We start from the raw sequence: 17,317 nt of genomic DNA, 5'->3' as shown, positions 1-17,317 counted from the left end.
ATTGGAGATCATCCATCAGGCCAACCAAAGCAGTCTCCACCCCATAGCCCGCCCGAAAACCAGTTTGAAATGGGTCTAGATAATCAGTTTTCTCCAAGACAGACTGGAGCTGAGAGGCCACCACCCTCTCAATTACCTTGCATGGATCACCAGCAAAGCCAACATTAAATCCCTCCAAGGTTTCTTGGAATCTTAGCGGATCCAATAACCTCTTCGAGCAGACCATTCTAATGGGCCCCTCACCCCTGCGGAGTTGGGAAGTGGTCGTAAGTCAAACCTTAACCAATGGTGGTCCGTCCATGACAATGGGGAAATCACAGGAGTCCCCACCCACGGAACACCACCCTGATCAGAGTAAAGTACCAAATCAAGCGTGTAACCTGCAATATGCATCGGTCCAGAGACCACTTGGGATAGGCCCATAGTTGTCATGGCCGCTATGAACTCCTGAGCTACCCCAGACAGATTGGTCCAGAAGTGAACATTGAAGTCCCCCAACACCAAGAGTCTGGGAGACTCCGACGCGAGTTCCGCGACCAAGTCCGTGAGCTCAGTAAGGGATTCCGCTGGGCAGCGGGGCGATCAGTACACCAACAGAAGTCCCAATCTATCCCTGGTCCCCAAACTCAAGTACACACATTCAGTATGGTCCAATACCCTGACAGGGACCCTGGTAAGGGAGATGTTATCCTTATAGACCACAGCCACCCCACCTCCCCGCCCATGTCCCCTCACCTGCTCCTCTACAGAATATCCTGGAGGGAGAAGCTGGGACCAAACTGGACCACTAGCCTCCCCCAACCAAGTCTCGGTAATACATACCAGATCGGCCCCTTCATCCATGATCAAATAATGGATTAGTTCAGATTTATTTTGGACCGACCTGGCATTACAGAGGAGCAGGGAAAAGCTATGTGGGTTGTTGGCAGTGCTCCCTGAGATCAAAGAGCTGGCAGGACAGCCGGAAGGGGAGACAGCTATTAAATTTCTGACTACCCTTCCCCTGGAATGGCCCGCTGACCTGCCAACATTACTTCTTCTATTCCTCATCACCACCAGGATAGCTGCACCATAGTCAACGAAGGTGCCCCTTTTGACGCACCAACAGACTTTTTGTGATCTTTGAAGGTCCAACCTCTTTCCAGGCAAACGTTGTCACAGTGGCTGGTTCAGTCTATCCTGTTCTGTTACAGGAAACAAAGACTCGCTCCGCCTTCTACCATCTGGGTTCATTCCACACAAGCGATGGCGACTTCAGCTGCTCATCTATTAGAAGTTAGTTTTGCTGACATCTGCAAGGCTTCTACCTGGTCTTCTGATCAACCTTTTATGCAACACTACACCTGCTCTGTGGCTCTGTGGCTGAGGCTGGTTTTTGGCGTTCTGTTCTTTAAATGTTTCTTTAAATCCCACCTCCTTTTCTTTTGGGAGCTAGGTACTCGCTTATTGTTGGGAATGATACCAGGCCACCTCAAAGATAAACAGGTTGCTCACTTTTGATCTTTTGGTGGCCCCACCCACCCAACCTCCTTGCTCATCAGATGTTCTTACCTCCCCCCCGCCCCCATACTTGTCTATAAGATGAAACTTCAATTTAATGTTATCTGTCCAGGAACTGAAAAGAAAAGCGCTTTGACGCCAGAGGAGACCAAGCGTGCTTTGCACATAAAGGGCAGGGCTTCAGAGCACTTTGAGGAGCTGATGAATCCTTCCACGGTGGCCACTATGCAGGTGCTGAACCCAATGTTGAGAATGATACTGGGTCATCAAAAGTTGCAGCTGAGCAACCTGTTTTTCCTAATAGTGTAAATTATTTTTAGTGTAAATCTGATTATTTCAGATTCTCGAAGGATGTCTTACTTAAATGAAACTTTGATTTTGTTCTATAGATAAGCGATAAAGGTGGTGGTGTACCTCTGAGAAAAATAGATCGTTTATTTAACTATATGTATTCAACGGCCCCCAGACCTAGTTTGGAGCCATCAAGAGCTGTACCTTTGGTAAGTTTTATTCTGTAGGCAAAGATTCTTCTGTCTTGTCTTTTTCCTTATGCAAACCTTGTCTAGTACTGCTTTTTATATGAGGGTCAAACTGACCCAGAAAAGTGGGAGAAAAATAATACACCTTCTTATTTCAAACTACTGGAATGCCATACTGTTTGTCAACCTCAATCTTAATGAGGTCAGCTGCCCTATGATGTTTCATACCCCCAGCCCCTTATAATTTTTTTGTAAATTCCAATGTATATTCTGGCAGTGCTCCAGTCAGATTGACCCCAACTGCATTTAACGTGCAACTGAAAGTTTTATACACCCCTGCGTACTAGGGGTCATAATGACCCCACAAAGGCTGAAAGAATGACTACTTATTCTTTGTCTATTGATCCTTAGACCAGAACTGTTATTTCTTTTATGAAAAGGGAGTGTATATGGTGAAATATAGTACTTTTGTCTGTTTTCTTAGTTATGTGTGTGTGTGTGTGTGTGTGTGTGTGTGTGTGTACAAAAATATCGCTACAAATACGTTGGGCCAGGTCAATAACACCCCAAGAGAAAAATGTCATTTTTTTCAAACCTGAATTACATATTTTTGGCAATTAGAACCTTCCTTGTGTGAACCATCAAAACTTTTTCTTGTTTTGTTCTTAGGGTTTTTTTCTTTGAAATCATAGCTATTTGCAGTGTTAAACAGTATTTACCAGTTAAGTACACTTGTGCACATTTTCTCTCTCTCTCTCTCTCTCTCTCTCTCTCTTCCTCCTTTATTGGCTAGCAGGTCATTTGCAAAAACTTTGCAGTCGGCTGTATAGATTACAGCAGATGGCCAGACTTGACTGGCACCTCTTAGTTAATGACCCTCAACTGACTTTTTAAAAGTTGATGAAGAGATTCACATATCTAGGCAGAGTATTGGTGGAGCCTTGACAAGGTAAATAAAAAAATTGTCTACAGCTATCTCAAGCCATCACCAACCTTTTGAAGGCCTCCCAGAAAAATACTAAGGCAGATAAAGAGAACCACTAGTTAGAATCTATTGGAAGTTGTAAGAATACAATTTGTATTCTTAAAATGCAGGACGGATGTAGGTTGATTATAGCTTACGCTATACACAAGTTTTGCAAAATTTGCAAGTTTTGCTGTTGATTATTCATCTCTACATTGTCATAGTTCTGTGAATGGTTAATTTCAAAATGTGTAATTTTATGTTGAAAAAACAGAGGGGCTCCATTGAATCCTAGTACCATTTTGTAACGGTTGATGTGGTTGATGCGCTATCAAGTAGTGTGTTTTTGTTTTTATAGCTGGTGTAATGCTCAGTGCAACTCACCCAGGTTGTGGCCTCTGTGATTTACTTTGAGGTACATTTGACGCCATATCAGATTACTAAAGTACACATCTTGTTTGGAGCAGGACTAGAAACAACCATTTGCTATGTGTGACACAAGCCCTTCTCTTTAATGATCAGTAACCTGTCTCTAGAAGAGCCTGAATAGTTTAATCTGTGGGGTGCAAAACACTTACAATTAAGGATATGCATAAATTGATTTTTTAAATTTGATTTGTGCCCAAAACAAATCACCCTGATTTGTTTTGTATCCAAACCTACTCCCTCCAAATCAACCCAGATTTGATTGTATTTGCTTTGATTCGATTCGGATCACTTAACCAAGGTCCATGGGGTACTAAATTTGGGTGGTGGGTAGGTCCCCATGGGTGACACCTGCCACCCAGATTTCAAGGCAGTGGGGCACTTGGTTGATTTTTTAATGAATTTCTTTAGTTTTTACTGATTTTGAACATTTCCATCATAGGAAACAATAGGGATTCAAAGTTGCCGTATCATAACCCTAACACGGATTTCCAGCTTTCATTAAACAACAAAAAAAACACAACAACTAAGCTCTAGCCCTTGTAGAAGTGGAGTTATGGAGCAAAATGTGCGGTCATTATTTTTCAAGTGTTTGGATTCTTTGGGGTATAATACATTTTCCTCATAATGAATCCCTATGAGGATTCAGTCTACACCTTCATTTCTTCTGTTCATTTTGACTATCATTGGACAATGCCAACTGTCAACTGCCATGTGTCAACTACACCCTGCCCGCCCACCCCCCCACGCACACTGGGGTACTCATTTTATTTTTTAGGTATTTTTGAAGTGTTTAAGTTATTTGGTGTCTTCATTACACACATTCATTTCTTCTGTTCATTTTGACCCCACACTTTGCAGGTGGGGTTGGGAATTAATGGCATCCTGTGTTCCAACTACCCTGCAACCCACAAGGTACTCAGTTTAGACTGAGTTTAGACTCTTTGGTGTGTAATGAATCCTCATAGGGATTCATTATGAGGAAAGGTTATTAGACACCAAAGAGCCTAAAAACTTGGAAAAAAATAAACTGAGTAGTACCTACTGCCTTGTGGGTGGGAGGGAGATGTAGTTGGCACACGGCAGTTGACAGTTGGCACTGTTGAAAAGACAGTCAAAATGAAGAGAAGAAATGAAGGTGTGTAGTGAATCCTCATCGAGATTCATTGAGGGGAAGTTATTATACGCCAAAGAATCCAAACACTTGAAAAATAGTGATCACACATTTTGCTCCATAACTCCACTTCTACAAGGGCTAGAACTTAGCTTTATTTTTTTTCTAAATTAAAGCTGGGAATCTGGGGGAATTAATAAGAGGGACCGGAATCTCGAATCGAATCATGCACGATTCGATTTGGACCAAAATCAAGCCAATGGACCACAGGGGTGATTTGTTTTATCTCCAAATCACCCGAATCAGCTAGATTTGAGTACAAATCGATTTGTACCTGAATCAGTTTGCACATCCCTGCTTATGATAAGGTGATGACTGATATATAGTGGGACTTTTACATTATATGCTAGATGTTTCCTGTAAAAAAGCTCATCTGTGTAACATACTAGGGTTTGCACATTCATATGGATAGCTTATGCTAGCTCATCCCCCAATTTTGAGACTCTGGTGTGGTAAATATAGATTCTGTATATTTCTTACAATGGCAAAGTTGTGTTAAATTCGTATGCTCTGCTAATCCTGCTATGTAACATACTCCCATCTGATTTCTCAGAGTTACATAAGAACAGTCCAGCTGGATCAGGCCCAAGACCTATCTAGTCCAACATCCTGTTTCACACAGTTCCACCAGATGCCTCTGGGAAGTCCACAGGCAAGAGGTGAGGGCATGCCTTCTCTCTTGTGAGGCCTAGATTTCCTGCCCTTCAGTTTCATAGGATGACCCCTGTTTCTAGTGTTGTATGTGTGAGAGAAAAATTTCTCTCTGTACACTGTCTCTACTCCATGCATAATTTTATACATCTCTATCATGCCTCCCTGTGGTTGCCACTTTTATAAGCTAAAGTAAAGATGCATTGAGATCACTATTAACGCTCCACTTGAGTCTTCTGCTAAACAATGCTTTATGCAGTACGTATGTCAGGGCAGAACTACATGTTCAGAGAGCATTGGAAGGGGCTTTATAGGTCATCTAGCTAATGCAGGAAATTCAGAGCTAGAGCTATCATTGATATCTAGCTTCCTGCTTGAGGACCTCCAGCAAGGGAGAGTCCACCCCTAAGTAACTAGTTCCAATATTGAATTGCTCTTACTACAGAGAAGTTTCTCCAAACATTCAACTAGAATTGAATATTTAAACATTTTAAAAGTCAGTTGAAGGTCATTAACTGAGAGGTGCCAGTCAGGTCTGCCCATCTGCTGAAATCTATTCTCTTGTTAACTTTTAAGCCCTTTAGATCTAATCCTGATCTAACTCAATCTGATCCAGCCTAACCACATAAGAGGAGTTGCTGGACACCTCCGCGTTAGACTCTGCAGTAATTGTTCTTTCCACAATTACTGCAGTGATTCCTGATACTCTACATCAGACCCCACAATTACTGCAAAGTCTAATGCGGAGGTGTCCAGCAATTACTCTTATGTGATTAGGCTGGATCAGTTCACGTTTGTGACTCCTGAGGATGTGGACAAGCTGCTTGGAATGGTGCGCCCTACCACCTGTTCTCTTGACCCTTGTTCAACATGGCTTATATTATCAGTTGGGGGATTGCTGAAAGCCTGGTAGATATTATCAGTGCTTCTCTGAGGCAGGGCAGGACGCCTCCTTGCCTTAAGGAGGCAATCATTAGACCTCTTCTGAAGAAGCCTTCATTGGATCCCTCAGAGTTAAGCAGCTACTGTACAGGCCTGTCTCAAAATATCAGTGGCTGGACAAGGTAATTGAACAGGTGGTAGCCTCCAAACTCCAGGCAGTATTGGAAGAAATTGATTATCTAGACCCATTTCAAATTGGCTTTCGGGCAGGCTGTGGGGTGGAGACTGCCTTGGTCGGCCTGATGGATGATCTCCAGTGGGGAATTGACAGAAAGAGTGTGACTTTATTGGTCCTTTGGATCTCTCAGTGGCTTTTGATGCTATTGACCATAGTCTCCTTCTGCAGCATCTGAGGGTATTGGGGGTGGGAGGCACTGCTTTACAGTGGTCTTCAAAATCTGAACTTGTTAATATGGTGTCCCTCAGGGCTCCATATTGTCTTCAATGCTGTAGAACATCTACATGAAACCACTGGGAGAGATCATCAGGAGATGTGGTACATGGTGTTATCAATATGCTGATGACACCTAATTCTATTTCTCCATGTCAGCTTCATCAGGAGAAGGCATCACCTCCCTAAATGTCTGCCTGGAGATGGTGATGGGCTGGATGGGGGTAACAAGCAGACTCAATCCAGATAAGATAGAGGTCCTTATTGTGTGGGTTCAGAGTTCAGGAAGCAACTTTGATCTGCTAGTTCTGGACGGGGTAATACTTCCCCAGAAGGAATAGGTATGCAGTCTGGGTGTGCTTCTGGATCTAAAGCTCTCCCTGGTGTCTCAAGTTGAGGTGGTGGCCAGAGATGCTCTCTATCAGCTTTGACTGATACGTCAGCTGCATCCATTTCTCAATAAAAAACCTCAGAACAGTGGTACATATGCTAGTAACCTCCTGACTTTCCGACTGCAATGCACTCTATGTGAGGCTGCCTTTGTATGCAGTCCAGAAAGTGCAGTTGGTACAGAATGCAGCAGCCAGGTTGGCCTCTGGGTCATCTCAGAGAGACAATATTATTCCTATACATCTCAGAGATACATATTATTCCTATACATCCCTTCAGTGGCTGTTGCCTTTTGTTGCTTTTTAAAATTGTGAGCCCTTTGGGGACAGGCAGCCATCTTATTTATGTATTTTCCTATGTAAACCACTTTGAAAACTTTAGTTGAAGAGCATTATATAAATATCCCTAGTAGCAGAAGTATTCTAAAAGAGCTACACTGGCTTCCTATAAATTTCTGGGGAAAATACAAGGTGCTGGTTATAACCTATAAAGTCCCAAACACCTTAGGCCCTGGGTATTTAAGAGAATGACGTCTTCAGCCCCACTGCCCACTGAGATCATTTAGAGAGGTTTGTCTGCAGTTGCCACCAGCTCATCTGGTAGCTACCAAGGGACGGGCCTTCTCTGTTGCTGCTCTGAGGCTTTGAAATGCACTCCCTGCTGAAATAAGAGCCTCCCCATATCTGAAAACTTTTAAAAAGACAGTTGAGACACATTTGTTCACCCAGGCTTTTAATTACTTACCGTTTTTAATATTTTGTTAAATTTTAAATTGTTCTAATGTTTTCATTTTGTTTTAATTTGTACTGTTTTATTGTAAACTGCTCAGAGGCATAAGTCTTGGATGGCATATATCTATATATTTAATTCTCGTAGACTTGCCTCAGCCTCTGTGGGGATGCGTCCTGGCAACCCAGCTGATTGGCTGGGCAGCGGAGCGGAGGGACGCACCTGATTGGCTGAGGCACGTCTCAGTGGTGGAGGACAGAGGCGGCGGCGGGCCTTGCCAGGCCATGGAGGCCAGGGCGGCGGTGGGCCTGGCCGGGGAGGCCAGCGGCAGTGGGCCTGGAGGCCGGCGGCGGGCCCGGAGGCCAGCGGCGGGCCCGGCGGCAGAGGCCGGCAGCGGTGGGCCCGACCGGACCGCGGAGGCCGGTGGCGGAAGTAGTGGGCCAGGCAGCGGGTCCGGCCTGGCCGCTGCGGCGAGGAGGCCTGGCCGCGGCAGCGGCACTCGACCGGGCCGGAGACTGGGGCGGGGGGAGAGAGGCGGCGGATCCGGCCCAGCGCGGAGGCCAGGCGAGGCGGCGGCGGCGGCCCGGCTGGAGACTGGGGCGGGGGGGGGGGAGGTTGCCGGCCCCAAAAAACGCACAGATGCTCTGTGCGGGGATCGGCTTTTATATGTTAAATGAACAATGTGTGCAAGCCCTTCATGTATTTGAAGAAGGGCTATTTTGTCCTCACTTGGTCTTCCCTTCTCCAGGCTAATCTCAGGACCTAGGACTCACTCTGCTTTCTTAGGGTAAGGCTATGGCCAGGAGCGCTTTCTATCAACTTCGGTTCCTTGAAGATAGTGATCTCATAACTATGGTGCCCTCTCTGGTAACCTCTAGGCTTTACTACTGCAATGTGCTCTACATGGGGCTACCTTTGTATGTAGATCGGAAACTTCAGTTGGTTCAAAATGCAGCGGCTAGATTGGTCTCCAGGGTGTCTTGGAGAGACCATATTATGCCTGTTTTAAAGCAATTGCATTGGCTTCCAGTAGGTTTCTGGGCATGTATAGCACATATTGGAAAAGCTACAAGTTCAATAGGACACTAATGTGATTAACAAACAGAGTCAAGGAAGCTATAAAAGGTAACAAAACTTAATTTAGAAAGTGGAAATGTTGCCCAAATGAGGCAGGGGGTGGGTGGGGACAGCACAACCACTGGTAAAACAAATGGAAACTGATGACTAGCAAGAAGCCTTCAAACACTGAAACACAAAATAAATATATTGGAATTAGGAAACCAGCCAGGGATATGGTTGAACTGTTAGACAACAAAGGTGTGAAGGGATTGCTACAGGAGGACTCCAGGGAAAATGAATCAGTATGGAAGAAGTTGGGAAGATATCCATTTTCTTGGCAGGAGGATTCCTGAAGAACTGAGTCAAATAGAATGACAAGGTGAAGTTCTACAGCTAATTGACTAAATTAGCAAGTCACTGGATCTGGGTGGCATACAGCCAAAAACTCACAACTAATTTAAAACTGATATTGTTGATTTTCTAACATAAATATGTTGCTCAAATTGGCCTCCATACTGGAAGATTGGGTTCTTGCCAATATAACAATTGTATTTGTTATATTGGATGATGGTTTTCTTCCCCAAACAAACTTAAGTGATTAAACTCCCGCTGGCTAGGTCAGGCCAGCCCGTCACTGCTTTCTCCTCCCTCCTGTTCCCACCGCTGACTGACATACCTATTCCACACACACACCCCCGGTCGCTAATCCTATCTGGCAGCTGCTCGCAAACTTGCAAGAGCTGCCATGCATGGGATTAGCGACGGGTATGCCTAGGAGAAATAAATAGATAGATAGATCTATTTGAGAGATGATGTTCTGTCTTTTAAAAAATCAGATTCAAAGGACCTGATAGCATCCACCCAGGGGTTCTCAAATGTGAAATTGCGGCTCTCTTAGCAAAAATATGTAACTTGTCCCTTCAGTCAGGTTCTGTACCAGAGGACTGGAAAGAAGCCAATATAATGATGATTTTCAAAAAGAGATCAAGGGGGATCTGGGAAATTACAGGTCAGTTAGCTTAACATATGCTCCAGGTAAACTGATGGAAAGCATGCTTAAGGATAAAATTGTTAAACATATGGAGGATTGGAACTTGCTGAAGGAAAACAAGCATGGCTTCTGCCAGGGGCGGAGCCACCATTGGGTGAACAGGTTCAAAGAACCCAGGCCGTGCCCAATCAGGGGCCACAAGCACGGCCCCAGACACACACACCCGCATCTGACGTCAGACGCAGGGGCGTTATTTCGGTCCCAAATGGGGTTGCGTGGTCCTGTTTGGAGCCGAAATCAGCCCACACTGCATTGGTAATGTGGCCCAAGTGAATCTCCCTGCCTTAAAGGCAGGGAGAGCCACTCCTGGTCCCTCTGCCAACGCAGCAGGGCCGATTGATCTCCCTCCCTAACAGGGCTGCCAGGCCCCATTTAGGAGAGAGATTGGTCCACGCTACATTGCCAGCATGGCCGGAATGGCTCTCCCTGCCTTGAAGGCAGGGAGAGTTGTTCCGGCCCACGCTGCTCAAAGCAGTGCGGGCCAATCTCCTTTCCAAACGGGGCTGCGCGGCCCCATTTGGAAGGGAGACCATGCTCCGCATCTGACATCAGACGCGGGGGCATGGCTAGCTGGACGCGTCTACATCAGACGCGGGGGTGGGGCCAGGGTGCCATGGTGGTGGCCACACATGGGCCGCCGCCAGCCTGGCTCCACTCCTGGCTTCTGCAAAGCCACGCTTCACCCTAATCCTCACTAATCTCTTGGAGTTCTTTGAGAGTGTCAGTAGATAAAGGGGTTGGCATAGAATACTTGGACTTCTAAAAAACTTTTGACAAAGTTCCTTATCAAAGGTTCTTGAGTAAACATAACAGTCATGGGATAAGGTGTTCAGTTCATGTATGGATTGGTAACTTGTTGAAGGACTGGAAATGGAGGGTCGGAATAAATGGAAAATTTTCACAAAGCAGGGAAGTAGGAAGTGGTGTCCTCTAGGGATCTGTACTAGGACCAGTGCTTTTTAAGGTATTCATAAATGATCTAGATGTTGGGGTAAGGAGCAAGGTTGCCAAACTTGTAGATACTAAACTATTTAGGGTAGTGGAATCTAAAACAGATTGTGAGGAGCTCCAAAAGTATCTCTCCAAACTGGGTGAGTGGGCAACAAAATGGTAAATACAATTCAATGTAGGTAAATGTAAAGAGATGCACATTGGAGCAAAAAACCCGAACTTCAGATGCACATTAATTGAGCTTGAGTGACTGATCAGGTTAGGAATCTTTTGTGGTTGAGGTGAACAGCTTGTTGAAAGTATTGACTTGGTGTGTGACAGCTGTGAAAAAGGCAAATTCCATGCTCGGGATAATTAGGAAGGCTATTGAAAACAAAACTGCTAATATTACAACGCCTTTATACAGATCTATGGTGCAGTTGCATCTATGGTGCAAAAAGGGACTATGGGGAGACATGTTAGGTCTATAAAATTATGCATGGTGTGGAGAGAGGTTTTTCTCGCTTTCTCATGACACTAGAACCAGGGGCCGTCTCATGAAACTAATTGCCAGGAAGTTTAGAGCTAACAAAAGGAAGTACTCTTTCATACAGCACATAATTAAACTGTGGTACTCTTTGCCATGAGATATGGTGATGGCCACCAGCTTGAATGGGTTTAAAAGAGGTTTAGACAAACTCATGGAGGACAAGTCTTTCAATGGCTACTAGTCTTGATGGCTATATACTTCCAGGATTCCTCTGAATACCAGTTGTAGGGGAGCAACAGCAGAGAGAGGGCATACCTTCATCTTTTGCCTATGGTGTTCCCAGAGGCATCTGGTGTGCCACTGTGTGTGAAACAGGATGCTGGACTAGATGAGCCTTGGGCCTGGTCCAGCAGGGCTGTTTTTATGTTCTTACATTATATGTTATCACAAGCATACTTGTGGTTGCACAACTGCAACATACCTAATATGTGTTAATGGGCATAGTGCAATTCTGCAAATCCCGGGGGGGGCGGGGTTAGCGCAAATAAGCCATCTTGCATTTTGTTTGTCCATTTTATATTCCACCCTTCCTAAGGTGGCTCAGGGTGGTTTAAATTAAAATCAAAATAACGTAATAGAACAATTAAAAACAGAAAAAATTAAACCAAATTTAAATAAAAACTAGATATTAAAAGGTAAGCTAAAAATATGAGTCTTTAAGGCTCTCCTGAAGGCTCCCAAGGAAGCTAATTCTCTTATATCCATGGGGAGCACATTGCACATTCTAGGAACGACAACTGTGAAGGCCCGATTCCAGGTCACCACAAGATGAACTGGTTCCACCCAAAGACAGCTCCCTCCTGATGCTCTTAATGAGCTGTAGGGAATCTAGCAGAGAAAGGCACTCTCTCCTATAACCCAGACCTAAGCCATTCAGGGCTTTAAACGTAATAACCAGCATTTTGTACTTTGCCCGGAAACATATCAGCAGCCAATGCAACTGTTTAAAAACAGGCATAATGTGTTCTCTCCAGGATACTCCAGAGACCAGTCTGAGTGCTGCATTTTACTCAGCATTCAGACTGAAACTGAAATAAATCGTTGGCACTTACCTGAAAGTCCATTTTCCTCAGAAGTATAGGTTGTATCCGCAAAGGATGCTGGATTGTCTGGACTTCCTGCTCCTAGACAGGGCCAATCAAGAGCTTTGGCTCATCTCAGGAGGGAGGGGCAATCCCCTGGAACTCCAGTTCATAGCCAGCTCTAAGAAATGCTCCAGAACAATAAAGAGAGGAAACAAACAGGCAAGCAAAACAAATGCACCATAGCAAACAACTGAGAACTCGGCACAAAACCAATTCCAGAATGCTACCCGGACTAACTAAATAGTACCCTGCAGGGAGAACAAACTACCCCCCTGGAGGGAAACCACCCCACAGGTATATGGGAGACAGTAGGGTGCAGGATCTCAGGACAGAAGAATATAAAGACCGGATGAACAAGTGGGTGAGGGAGGATACAACCCATACCTCTGAGGAAAATGACCTTTCAGGTAAGTGCCAACGATTAATTTTCTCTCAGAGAACGGTTGTATCAGCAAAGGATGCTGGGACCTACCATAGCCCCTATGACGCACCGGGTGGGAGCTGTGAGGTCTGGCCTCAGGAAGGAACCACCTGCTGCAAGACTCTCATCCCAAAAGCCGCATCCGCCGAAGTCCAATCGTGGATTTTATAGTGCCTCACAAAGGTGGAGAGTGAGGCCCACGTGGCAGCTCGACAGATATTGACCAAAGGGGCCAAGGTGGCAAGAGCAGCAGATGAGGCCGCACTCCTGGTAGAGTGGGCTGTAATTCCCTCTGGGGCTGGAGTAGCTGAAGCAGCGTAGGCTAATCTGATGCACTGACAGATCCAGCGTGACAGAGTGGATGTCGAAATTTTATTACCTAAGGAACAGTCCCTGAAGGAAACAAAGAAGGATTCTGATACTCGAAAGGACTTAGTGCGCCTTAGGTAAATCTTTATTGCCCTACGCACATCAAAAGTGTGCCATTCACGTTCCTTAGGTGAGGAAGGGTTGGGACAGAAGGAGGGCAGCATCAGCTCCTGAGCCCTATGGAAAACTGAATTAACTTTAGGAAGGAAAATTAAATCAGTACGTAATAGGACATAGTCTGGATAAACCAGACATAATTTCTTCTGCACAGACAATGCGTGCAGATCGGAAACTCGCCTGGTGGAAGTAATGGCAACTAAAAACAGAACTTTAAAAGAAAGCAAGTGCAAAGGCACAGACTGCAGAGGCTTGAATGGGGCTTTGGTAAGAGCCCAGAGGAACAAATTAAGGTTCCAAGTCGGGAACCTATGCACTGTAGGAGGTTTAAGGATAGAAGCCCCCTTGAGGAATCTTTGAACATGTGGATGCTGAGCAAAGGAAGACCCCTGCAACTGTAGAACTGATGAAATAGCAAAGACCTGGTGACGCAGCATATTGGGACGGAGCCCCTTATCAAGGCCGCTCTGAAGAAAACCCAACACATGGCGCACGGACGCGCAGAGTGGCGAAACCCCCTGAGTGCTACACAAGGACGCGAAGGACTTCCAGGTCGACTGATAGACTCCGACTGTAGAAGGCCTTCAGGAAGCCAAAATCGTATCCTGAACTGAACTTGGATAGCCACACAATGCTAAAGAGCCCTGCCTCCAAGCGAAGAGATTGAACCACTCTGGTTCCAGGTGCAACACCAGACCCTGGCGGAGAAGATGACTGTGAGACCCCAGTGGAAGTGGGGGTTGGCTGGACAACTCCACCAGATCTGAAAACCAGGGCCTGCGTGGCCAGTGCGGTGCCACCAGAACGATCTCCGCCCTCAACTGACGGACCTGTCGAATGGTCTGCGGAATGATGGCAAACGGTGCAAAGGCGTATAACAGATCTGGAGGCCACAGGAAGGTCAGAGCATCCATTTCCTCCGCCCCGGGGGAGAGATACCTGGAGAGGAACCGCCCCAGCTTGGCATTTCATGGAGTAGCAAACAGGTCCATGACCAGTTGACCGAATCTCAGAACGATCCGCTGGAAGACTCGAGGATCAAGAGACCACTCCACCGGGTCTATCTGCGACCGACTCAACCAGTCCGCAATGGTGTTTAGCACTCCGCTGACATGATCAGCCTCTAGGGACAGAAGATGTTGCTCTGCCCATGCCAGAAGAAACGAGGCCTCGAGCATCAGAGCTCGGGATCTTGACCCGCCCTGCCAGTTGACATGAGCCTTGGCTGTAGCGTTGTCCGTGCACACAAGGACATGGCAACCCTGGATCACCGGCAGAAACTCTGCCAGGGACAATCGTATTGCTCGCAGCTCCAGCCAATTGATGGAATTGGCACGCTATTCCAACGACCTTGTGCCACTTGTCGGTAACAGTGTCCTCCCCAGCCCAGGAGGCTGGCATCCGTCGTGACCTGAATGCGAGCCACAGGAAGGAACTAGATCCCTTTCATCGTGGCTGGTGACACCCACCAGTGCAAGGACCGTACTACTCGAGGTGGCAGATTGACACACCTTCTGGACCTGCACATCACCTGGTCCTGATACTTGAGGAGAAACCACTGGAGCGAACGGGAATGGAAGCGACTCCAGGGTACTTTGCCCAAGGTGAACACCATGCGCCCCTGCAGTTAGGACAGAGACAGGACATTGGACCTGGGACGCTGTTACCATCCAGGCCTGATTTATATACTAAATATGCTCATTAGCTAGTATACAAAATTAGGTCTGGCTCATAGTGTCACCAAGTGACCACGTTCTTTTATATTAGTGACCATGTATGATCTGGGCGCATGGAAGAAAGGAGATCAAACCATTTCTCAAAGATTCAATGGGCTTTATTGAGTATAAAAGACTAACAACATAATCTAGCAAAGCAGAAAGCAGAACCCTCTATCAATATTAGCAACAGTATTTAAACAGAACATCCTAACCACAACCAGTGTTCCTAACTACCATATGTGTGTGCAATTAAATCTTCCTAGATCCTAATACAATTCAAATACAGATGGAAAGGGGGAAAAGGAAAGCTGAGGGCTGGCATGGTTTGGGGAGATTAGTAGAGGAAAAGGGGGGGGGAGGAGAAGGAGGCAGGAGAAGGGGAAGGGATGAGGGGATTCCAGGCTTGTAGGAGCAGCATATTTACCAGGATCAGAGAGATTTGAGAACAGTGAATCTCTTCGGCTGAAGAAGCGAGGCGCTTGGCAGGAGACAGGAGCGTTTGCAGTTGCTCAAATCACGGCTGAGAGTCAGAGCACCATGGCTGGGGGAAAGTCTTAACTTCTCACTGCGCAGTAGAAGTCACAGACAGTTCCTGTCCATGGACAGAGTTCCTGCTTTGCCCCGCGGCTTAGCAGCAAACTCTGGGATATTTGTGTGAGCAAGATTGCCCGTAGGCATAAGTCTGCTGACTCTCTGTCTAGTAGCCTCATTCTTTATAGTATATTTTCCTTTGATCTATTCAAAGAATCTATTCAAATCTCATCTTTTCCTGGGTCCCCCCAAAAGGTGACAACTTGCTGCTACCTTCTGTACAATGTCTTAATTATTCAGGATATTGGCCAGTCCAGAGAGATCTGAATCTCATCTTCTGTAAACTGTGCGCTCAGAAGGGAGGGGGGAACATTACTCAAAGCAAATCTGCATCTTCCCAAAAGGTGTTAAAGTCAGGAGTTAGTGAGAGAGAATTAGTTCCATCTGTGTGAGACAGCAATTCCATTATTTCTTGTGTACCTCTATCTAGTGTGTAATTATACATGTGTGAGACGTTCAATACATTTGGCTAGAAGCATCAGTGAGGTAAGAATTAAAGTCTACAGGTATTTACTTTGTATGCACTTACCTATGTGGAATTTCTATAGACAGCAATTGAGTTAATCACTGACAAGGATTAACACTGGCTTCTTGCAACAGGAAGAGGGAGTTCAGCCCCTGGCCTCTTCCACAGACATTTGGTAGTCAGTGGCATTTTAGCATATGAAGCATTCAGCATTCAGGCCTGGCTTTTGTGTTTCCTTGCATATTCATTTTTACAATACAATGCTGGATTGTCTCCTGCTCACAGAGCAGTTGACCTGGACATCAGTTTACCTTGAGTTCAGGAGTTAATTCATTTCTTAATATAAAATGAAATCAGACACAGGCCTATATTTCACATACTTCTGAGTTGGTACCTCTGGTTCTAATATTTTGTGGTGCATTACAACGCGAGAGCAGGACACGACAGCAAGCTGCCAGTGATTTCCTGCGTTCCGAGGTTAAAAAACTGTCCCCCGAACAGTGTTGATTACCGCACCTAGGTGGAGAACCTCGGTTTGGGGAATAAGTGAACTCTTGGGGCCGTTTACTATGAACCCGTGTGCCTCCAGTATGGAAAGGGTCAGCTGAACATCCCACTGACCTTTGGAGAGGGAGGGTACCTGATCAACAGGTCATCCAGATACGGGTAAAGATGGACACCCTTGGTCCTCAAGTGTGCCACGAGTGCCACCATGAGTTTGGTAAACACACGAGGCGCAGTCGAAAGACCGAAGGGAAGAACCCTGTACTGAAAGTGGTGAGACCGGTAAGCAAACCTCAGGAAGCATCTGTCCTCCAAAGAAACTCCTCCTCCAAAGAAACCTGTTTACAAACTTGAGGTCTAGGATAGCTCTCCACTCCCTGTTCTTTTTGGGGACTAGGAACAGGATGGAATAGACCCCCTTTCCCTGCTCCCCTAAAGGGACAGATTCGATCGCCTGAATGGAGTGTAGGTGCTGAATATCCTCCATCATCAAGCGGTGCTTGGATTCCTTGCGGGACCTTGGTGATGGTAGGAACCGATCTGGAGGTTGCGCAGCAAACTCCAGAGAATACCCCAACACGACCGTCTGCAGGATCCAGGTGTCAATACAAGTTTGAGCCCAGACTTGAGCAAACTCCCCCAGCCTCTCCCCCCCCCCGGGAGGGAGAGCTTGATTCTGGAGGAGGCGATCCTGAGGGCAGTCATTGGGCCTGATTCCGCTTGAAACCGGGCTTGGCAGGTTGGCTGGCCTGCTGGGGTTTTCAAAATGAGTTGTCCCGAAAGGAGGACTGGTTCTTAGGCCAGTTTGAT

At 46.0% G+C, this 17,317-nt stretch overlaps 1 protein-coding gene across 6 annotated transcripts in view; it reads left to right on the top strand.

Moving 5' to 3' along the window:
* PDK3 (pyruvate dehydrogenase kinase 3) overlaps positions 1-17,317 on the top strand; it is a 99,784-nt gene that overhangs the window by 68,868 nt on the left and 13,599 nt on the right. For 5 of the 6 annotated variants that reach the window (XR_008318897.1, XR_008318896.1, XM_053306249.1 and 2 more), the window contains exon 9: positions 1,890-2,000. Coding sequence is in view for 3 of the 6 variants with exons in the window: in XM_053306249.1 (XP_053162224.1) it covers positions 1,890-2,000 (111 nt within the window). In the remaining 3 variants the exon portion in view is untranslated. Of the gene's footprint in view, positions 1-1,889; positions 2,001-5,096; positions 5,203-17,317 lie in introns of all 6 variants that reach the window. The other variant, XR_008318898.1, reaches the window with a different exon arrangement.

Source organism: Hemicordylus capensis, chromosome 3 (assembly GCF_027244095.1).
Source record: "Hemicordylus capensis ecotype Gifberg chromosome 3, rHemCap1.1.pri, whole genome shotgun sequence".
Classification (NCBI taxonomy): domain Eukaryota; kingdom Metazoa; phylum Chordata; class Lepidosauria; order Squamata; family Cordylidae; genus Hemicordylus; species Hemicordylus capensis.
Note: the sequence above shows the minus strand (reverse complement) of the source record. Positions and strands in the feature narration are given on the sequence as shown.